This window comes from Thunnus maccoyii, chromosome 7 (genome assembly GCF_910596095.1).
Source record: "Thunnus maccoyii chromosome 7, fThuMac1.1, whole genome shotgun sequence".
NCBI classification, from domain to species: domain Eukaryota; kingdom Metazoa; phylum Chordata; class Actinopteri; order Scombriformes; family Scombridae; genus Thunnus; species Thunnus maccoyii.
In genome coordinates this window covers 19,323,028-19,332,175 of record NC_056539.1, presented here as the reverse complement: position 1 = coordinate 19,332,175, position 9,148 = coordinate 19,323,028, and the positions used below count along the sequence as shown (strand labels likewise).

Below are 9,148 nucleotides of genomic sequence, written 5' to 3'. Positions count from 1 at the left end.
ATACACACACACACACACACACACACACACACACACACACACACACACACACACACACACACACAGTATACACACACAAATGGGCAGTTTCAGCAAAGCACAAATCACCACAGGGATTACATAAGACTTCCTTCTGCTTGTGCAGTGTGACACTACATGATGATTTAGATTCTGTGGTACTTTTATATGATGTTTGAGATTCTTTAGTACAGAGAAGAGTGAGGATTACATATTCATTAGTGGTCAATGTTTTGCCAACAAGGGGAAAACCTCATAATATTTCCTTATTCCTCATTAACAGCTTTTTGGGGGAGTTTTTCTTTATTCGACTCGAGAGAAAGAGAAAAGAGGATTTTGTGTGACGATTGTAAAGTCCCCTGAGGGAAATTTGTGATTTTATAAAATAAAAACTGACTTGACGCCCAGAAATGTAGAAGTTCTTTTTGTTTTTGTGTTTCTATGTTAGCTTATCACTTTCTGGTATGAATTCTCGGCATTAATTGTTAATGTGTGATAAAGTCTTAGTATTTGTTACCAGTAGTTTGTATTGTAGGTGGAGTTAACAGGTGTGATGTAGTTTGGGCTGTACTGTATTTGTTTTACTTTCATGATGAATGATAAATTATTCTGAAAAAAGAAATGTATCTATTAATTTTTCTTTGAAGAAATGTTTAAATTAAGCTTTTTCAGACCATTTCTGTGACAAAAAATAGAATAAAAATTTAAAGAGATTCAATTGGATTTATTTATCAACTATTAAGGCATTTCTAAAGGTTGGTGTTAATAGTTTCATCAGTTGTACAGTCAGTATTCTTTCTATTGCATTCTGTTGAATGATGATCAAATATTTATCATTATTATCATGCACTTAAAATCTGTGTTTAAAGCATTTGTTAATTTATGAAGTCTTATAACAGCTGTTATACAATTCAAATTCTGTGTTGTACTTTTAAATACTTCTTGTAATCTAATTATTTTAGCATTTTTACTGCTTTCTCTTGGGTTTTACTGTTTTTATAGTCATAAAGTTATTATAATTATCATCATATCATTATTATAACTATATAATTATAAGTCTCTTCTGTCTTTATCTATCTAGATGTTCTGACTAATTCCAATCTCATAATACAACCAGTATGATCTGCTGAATGTGGATCATATGTGACTCTGGACACATATTGAATATGTGTCAATATGAGTCAGACCACGTCAGGACAAGTTGATAATCAAGTTATAGGAGGAGGAGATGTTGATTTTAGCATTCAACCTTAATTCATGGTCACGCATTTACTGAGTTGTATTTGTTCACAGTGACATGGGAGACACTCCCCGGTCTTACCACAACTCTGTACAAGCTTCGGTGACTCATAGTTGAAACCTGCTGTAGCAGGAACATACATGATGTGTGGAAAGTAGGTGAATAGGCAAATCTGTCGTAGTGACGCAAACCCGGTTGATCCAGTTTTTTAGTTTGCAACAATGTTCCCTTTGAAGTAATGAATGTTGTACATTCATGGAGAAGTAAGAAAGTTGGAAGAGGGATTTTTTTCTCACATAAAGAAAAAAAGACAAAAGTTTCCCCATTTTGAATGTTTAGCACATATGTTGCTTAGCATATCCAACACAGAAAGAAGCGTGGTGTCAGAAAAGCATTCAAGGATGAAATCATGTCATGCCATATCTATCAACTAGTGTCACAGTTTATGTTATATAGAACACAGTGTCTCATCATTTCCAGATGGGGAGAGAAAAACTTTTTTAACATGATTTTAGACAGCTTGAAAACACAGATTAGATCAAATAAAAATCTGAGGCCATCCAAAAGTCAACCCAGAGACTGGGATAGAAAATGGGCCAGAAAGGTTCTTCCAACTTTCCTTTTGGCCTAAATGATAGCTTATCAGATTACATTTAACTTAGTAAAACTCTAAAAGGGAAATTGGATTCACATGGCGGCACCTGTAAACACAGAAACAAGTTTCATGGAAGCTGACGTTTTTCCTCAGTAAAGTGCAAATAAGTGCAACGCCCTGCTGACCAAACTCAAAGTCAGAAACATTCTTGGGAAGTCTTGAGGAAATGGTGTGACTCGCTCTTCTCAATCTATGCACGTTTTGTACTTAACAGCAATCTATAACTTTAAGGCCATACTGTGCATGTTCAGAGTATTCATTAATAGTATGAAAGTGATGCGAGTTATGAAGATTGGGGCTTTTAGAGAGGAAGAAAGCATATTTTAAAAGGTTATTGAGTCAGGCTTTGTTTGCAGGGAAGTGTTAGGATTGTGACTCAATATTTTGAAAACTTTTTTTTTTTTTTTGACAGCCTCTATGTTTTGGAACAAAAACTCCCCACCCACCTGAAAATTTGTCTTTTGTGTCAACAGGCCAAAGATAGAGATCACTAACGATCAGAGATTATTTATGGCAAAGCAGTTTTATTTATAAAGCACATTTCGACAAAGAGGAAAATTCAAGGTGCTGTACAGATGAGTTAAAGCAACACAAGTGAAAAAGAGTAAAACAAAAGAGATCAAATCTATATATAAATAAAAATAAAAAACATAATTAAAAAATAAAAGAGTTAAAAAAAATAAAAATAAATACAAAGATTAAAACTATAATAATACTACAATAATACTACAAGCGCTTGAGAACAATAAGGTTGTCAGTGTGGATTTAAAGCTGCGAGGGTTGGGCGTTTCTAAGTCCATCAGGCAGCGTTGTGTTGCATAAAGACTAAAGCCATTTCTCCTTGTTTAGATTTTGCTCTGGACACCACTAGCAGTCCTCTCCCTAGTGATCTAAGAGGTCTTGCAGGGTTATATTGCTCAACCACATCAGTCAATATATTTAGGACCAACTCCATGAAGAGGTTTATAAATAAGTAATAAGACTTTCAAGTCAATTCTGTGGCTTACTGGCAACCAGTGTAGAGATTTAAGAACTGGGGTAATGTGGGCTGTCCTTTTGGTTTTGAATAAGTTGCAGGTGCCTGATGGTCTTTTTTGGAAGTCCTGTCAGAAGTCCACTGCAGTAATCAGTTTTGCTGGAGATAAAAGCATGAAGCAATTTTTCCAAATCTTGTTTTTTCATAAGGTTGATGATGTTGTCGATGTTTTTAAGGTGATAAAATACTGATTTTGTTATTGCTTTTACATGACTGTTAAAACTTTGGTCGCTCAATTAAAACACCAAAGTTCTTAACCTGCTCTTTTGTTTTTAGTGCCCTGTCCTTTAAGTGAGCAGCAAACCTGGGCCTCTCATCTTTGCTGCCAAATAAAATTACCAGTTTTTTCTTTGTTTAATTGCAAGACATTTTGAGACATCCAGTTATTTATCTGCGCAACGCATTTGCACAATGACTCTATAGGACAGTAGTCATCAGTCCTATATGTCATTAGCATAACTATGATAAGCAAGGTTGTTGTTCTGAAGGATGTGGCCAAATGGGGGCATGTACAGGTCAAACAGAAGTAGGCCAAGAATCGATCCTTGAGGTACACCACAGGGCAAGGGCATATGTTTTGAATTATGGTTCCCAATAGCGACAAAATAATCCCTGCCCTCCAAGTATGATTTCATCCATTTTAAAATTGTTCCAGAAAAAACAACCCAGTTTTCCAGTCTATGTAAAAATGTGATCGACAGTATCAAAGGCTGCACTAAGATCTAAAAGCACTAAAATTGATGTCTTGCCTGAATTACTATTAAAACAAATATCATTTAAAACCTTTATAAGAGCCATCTCTGTGCTGTGATTGGCATGAAAGCCTGATTGAAATTGATGAAAACATTTAAAGTTAGCTGACTAAATCTTATTTCTCTATAATTTTGCCTAAAAAGGGTAAGTTTGAGATGAATCAGAGGTTGTTGACGGTAGAGGTATCTATGTTGCCTTTTTTAAATAAGGCCTTAACAACTGCAGTTTTCAAGGATGAAGTAAAGGTGCCAGTAATGCATTCACTATGTTAAGAACATCTTTTCTATGGAGTTAAAACTTTTTAAAAATTTTTTAAAGCTTTTCTCTGACAACATAACAGGTTTCTGTGGATATCTGTGGCTGTGATTCCTTGATGAACACCATCCTGAACATCCATGGTTTACCCGGCTTTATCTTCATCACTACAGCTCCAAGGACGGCAGCTTAAAACGACTATATCAATTGACACCTGTGGTGAAACTAAATATGCTTTAATATCCTTTCTTTGTTGACATGGAAGAGTTATTATAAGTCATGTGTTTTTTTGTGTTTGTTGAGAAGCAAGCGTGACAACCACAGTTTGATTTAGGACGTGACAAAACTCACACAAGTGTCAGAGACGTTGCCAAGCAATCCTGAGTCACTACCTGATGAGAGAAAGCAGATATATTAGACAGTGAAGGAAAAGACAGGCTCTGACAAGAAGACAGAGTCACTGATTTGGGTATCCAACGGCAGAAAGAAGCCAAAGAAATATTTTACATTGAGATCTTCCAGTTATGAAATTCACATCAGCTGTCAGTGGACGTCAGCCTGGGGGGGTGAAAGGGGACATGACACTCCATGCCCATGCTGCTTTGAAAATAACTACCTTTCTGAACAAGTACGCCGTGCTAATTTATGTCTGAAATGACAGGAAGGTGATGAGTGACTAAGGATGCAGTCATTTACGATTACACATACATGCCTCTGTGCAGGTGTCATCTTTCCTTCCTGCTTCAGAAAGAAATCAGATAGTTCTGTCTTATCTATCCTTCTTGAGAATGCGCGGAGGCTGTTTGTTGAAGGAATTTCCTTACAAAGTTCTTCCAAACTAACAATCAGATACAACAGATCACTATCACAGTCTCGTGTGTACTGAGGAATTACAGGGAAAAGATTTTGGCCTTTTTATCAGTGGTTTGACTGGAATCTAACGTCAACTGGTCATAGTTGGCATAACGTCATTGGTCTGTTGAAATAAACTAGAGCTGTTCACATTATAGACATACTGTACATTTAAAATGTAAAGACCCAAGAAGAAATTTCATTGCAAATGTTATTACAAAAGTATTTTTTTTAATTCACAGGTGCCATTACCATCCTTTTCCTGACATTTAACATATTTGATAAACTTTCTCTTACATAAAAACACACAAGTATCCACACAAACTTTTTTTTTTTATTGTATTTAACAAATATTTCTCTTTATTCTCACTCCCTTACTGTTCTTGTCCTGTCTATTTTACTTGATTTGCCTTCTATTTACACGGTTTAACACTTCTGTTATGATAAAAATGCAAAATGGAAATTCATTTAGATTTTTTTGGGGGGGGGGGGATAAATAAATACAATGAAATACAATTTAAAATAATACATGTAATAGACTTCCTATCACACCAGTGAAGTAATTAAAAAAAAATGAATCCCAAATTGTCTAGAACTTGTTCTAAATGTAAGACTGAAGATAAAACATTTTTACATTGTACATTTGGATGTCACTGTATATCTTAATTTTGGTCAGTTCTGCAAGAATTTGAGGGGAATTGGAATAACTCCTAGTCTTGCCCCACTTGCTTGTATCCTGGAGATTTCTACGGTTCAGCTACTTAAAATTCTCGTGTTCACTGCTACACAATGTACACAGTATTTCTTAAGTATCTGAACATCCTCCTTTTATAACGCAACTGATCAAATCTACTGGAATTCATGCACATGGAGACGTTGATTTTAAAGGACAAGCCATTCCAGTTCTACAAAATATGGTACCCTTTTTTTTCTAACTTGTTAGACAACTGCTCCAAAAGGAGAAGTTTGTGGACTTGCGTGGCAATGCTGTTTTTTTCTCAGAAGGCATTTTGACACGCCTCAGTGAAGCAAGTGTGTAAATAATTATTAAAAAATCATGATGACTGATTTCTATTTAGCTGCTTCCGTTTCAGGGTCATGGTATTGTGCATGCTTGCTCGCTGTCACGCCTTAATGGGACACTTGAAACAGAGCAAAGTTTTCTTTAATGTTATTAGACGTTACGAGTGTGCTTTTCGAATTTCAAATTGTCTGCTGTGAAAAAGACTCAATGTCATGGACTGATATCTTGGGGCATTACTTTCGTTTTTTTGTTACTGCAGTACATCAACCCCATTTGCCAGAAATGCTTAACTGTTGTGAAAAAATATTCTGATTTAGTTAAAAAATGTGTTCATGGTTACAAAAGTGTGGAAATGTTCAACAATATTGATGCTTTACCTGGTTAAAAAAGGGTTGTGAGAATAAAAACACATGAAGACATTCTTAATAAAACAGTAATTTATTTTTGACTGAAAACTAAAATTGTCTGAACAGCACATTACAAGGGCATTGTTAAGATATTTTCTCCAAGGCTCAGTGATCACTTCCATACAGTACACTTGGCATGTACACGGCATCTCCTTCAAATGAAAGAAAAACAGGAAAAAAAATCTAAAGAGAGAAATAAGCCCATTTGTGAAAGAAAAAAAAAGGAAATCATAGAGTCCATCCTGTAGAAAGATGACTGATTGTACAATTACCAAGCATTTTGGTTTGGTTCTAAGCCACGAAGAAATAAACCGTATCACCTGACGACAGCAGGTGACGGCACAGGAGGCACAAAAGACGTGACACAGACAGGACATCCCATAATATGCGCATACACAATCGACTGGGTGCTCCAGCTTTCAGTTGTGAAATGTTTAATAGTTTCCATTGTTTTGTTTTGCGGATATTGTTTGTCTAGTTTTTTGTTTTTTTTTATCTTTGTAAGCAAAGTGTTGGTACACTACAATCGAAATCTAAATGCTGCATTTGTTAAATACATTAAAATCTGCAATGTAACAAAAAACCTTTCTCTGCATATGAAATTCAACACAGCATTTACATGAAAACAAAACAAAAAAAAAAAAAAGATGGCTCCTTTTCTGACTGTTTTGCGTACAAGTCTCTTCCCTCCAACCGACGCAAACACCTTTCCATTCTTTTCTTTTTCTTACCCTCACCTACTTAATCCACCCTCTCTGCCCATTGTTCCTTTTCTCTTTCAGAAGTCCTTTCACAAATCACTCACAGACTGACAGCTCGATAGAAAAATGAGTGCTGGATTAAAAACATGAGGTAAGAAAGTGGTTTGATTATAGATCATGCAGAACATGCAAAACAAAAAATATAGGGGGAGGAGAGAGTAGAAAAAAAAATATAGAGAGTGTGCATTTAAAAATGGAAAAACGACAGACTTACACAGCTTTGCGTCTTTGGTTATAAAGTAGGTCGAACAATTTTCACAGCTTTTCATCCCCCCAAAACCAAACCCCCAATTCATGTCTGTTTTTCGTTTTGACAAGTCTAGAAAAAGTAAATTAATAGTTTTCTTTATCGAAACATCCCATCACATATTTCATATCTTAACAGGTTTTCTCCTGTACAAACCCTCCTCACTCTTAATACTTTACACTTTACAAAATATACATTCAACCTGGATTTCACCTAATGTAAGCTCGGCTTTAGTGTTAGCACTATTTCATGAGAAGAGAAAATGTCTATTATGGAACTTATTGCCTACTTACTGAGATCTACATGTTGCAAGAGACTACCAAATTTAATACCTGACAGATTCTAAAATACCAAAAGACCAAAGAGAGAGTTTTGTTTTTTTGTTTTTAATAAGTATCTCCATGACATTGTTCATTTACATTATGAAAATAGCAGCCCTGAAATAAATAAATGCAAATACTAAAACTGAACTAATAAGTATTATGATTCATGTCAAAGTATGGTGGCTCTGAGAAAACAACACAAGCTTTTTGTTGCAGCATATAACAAGCCGAGGCACTCGACTCGCTCCGCTCGAGCAGAGGCGCCCGCAGGCGTCCCTCCTCTGCTCGGGGAGGACGAACCCTCTCCCCGACTTCTCCCTCGGCCCTCTGGCCACTTCCAGCCCTGGAGTGATGTGGGGTGGGGGATACTGGGAGGACAGTATAACGTCCCTGCTGGATGTTACGTCGCCACAGCTGGCCCCTCGCAGGGTCGCGCAACCCTCTTTGACCACTTGTCGCCCCAACAAATCAAGCTCTCTGTGCCCTTTGACCCCCGTCTCCTGCACAAGAACAGCATGCAGTTTTATGGTGCACTCTGGCTCCCCTGCCCCGCCATTTTTTTTCTTCTTTTGCAGCTTTCTTGCAGCCAACCACAAGGCCAGAATAAGACTTCTCAAGGGGTGGTAAATGTCTTAATAATGCAAAGGCCCGGTGACGGCAGCATGCACACACTGAAGCATGGCTCTCTGTGGCAAACAATGATGTTGCTGTTGTTGATTTTTCCTCAAATGGAGCATATTAAACGCAGAGCTGAGCCTTTTGCTTTATGGAGCTAAGGGGACGGTAGTAGTTGTTGTCTTTTCTAACAGGATCTTCCGCTCCTGTCCGTGGGAGGTGTGTGTTTGAGCGTGTGTGTCAGGGGAAGGGGGATCACGCCGAGGTGATGTTGGGCTGATGAGGGACGCTCTGACTCCCCTCGTGGTGAGCCAACGGGGTGGTGCTGTTTGTGACGACCGCCAGTTGTTGCTGCTGCAGTGGTGGCGATGTGCTGCTGCCCTGGGTGAGCTGGTTGGTCAGCTGGTTGAGCTGATCCGAGTTGGCCAGCGACTTCAGCACGGCGTTCTCGCGTTCCAGCACCGAGTTTCTCTCGTACAGCTCCTTGATCTGCTCCTTCAACACCTCCACCTCCTCACGAACAGCGTACATCAGGTGGCTCTTCACCAAGTCCTGAGGGTAAGAGGAGAAAGAGACTGAAATTAGCATACAAGACAGATTCATTCCAATGTGACATTTGCTAAAAAAAGCAACCTTTTAAAAAAACAGCTGATCCGGTTGTCAAAGAAAGAAAAAGGATGTACGGCATCTCAGAACTTAAAGTGGAAATGTGAGATCTTTTTCTTTCTTTCAACATCTCTCGTGCTGAGGTGTCATTGCTGTGAGGGTTTAGCGACTGCATTTTCAAGAGATCATCTGTCAATCAAACTGTGTCAGCAAAACTGAATATTTAGTATGAATCTCTAGTGTGTTTTTACTAAGACAGGCCAACTGAAATCTGGTTTTTCAGAGCAGCAAATGAAGCTTTTATGAACATTAGATATTCTTCCAAATGTTCCAATATGTTCTTTTTAGCAACTGTC

The 9,148-nt window shown here is 37.5% G+C and overlaps 1 protein-coding gene across 1 annotated transcript in view; it reads right to left on the bottom strand.

Annotated features, from left to right (window-relative positions):
* Positions 1-6,255: 6,255 nt before the first annotated feature.
* The window catches only part of tsc22d2 (TSC22 domain family 2), a 39,898-nt gene continuing 37,005 nt past the window's right edge, over positions 6,256-9,148 (bottom strand). The window contains exon 3 of the mRNA XM_042416709.1: positions 6,256-8,738. Within this exon, the coding sequence (XP_042272643.1) occupies positions 8,442-8,738 (297 nt within the window). The 3' untranslated portion in view covers positions 6,256-8,441. The remainder of the gene's footprint in view (positions 8,739-9,148) is intronic.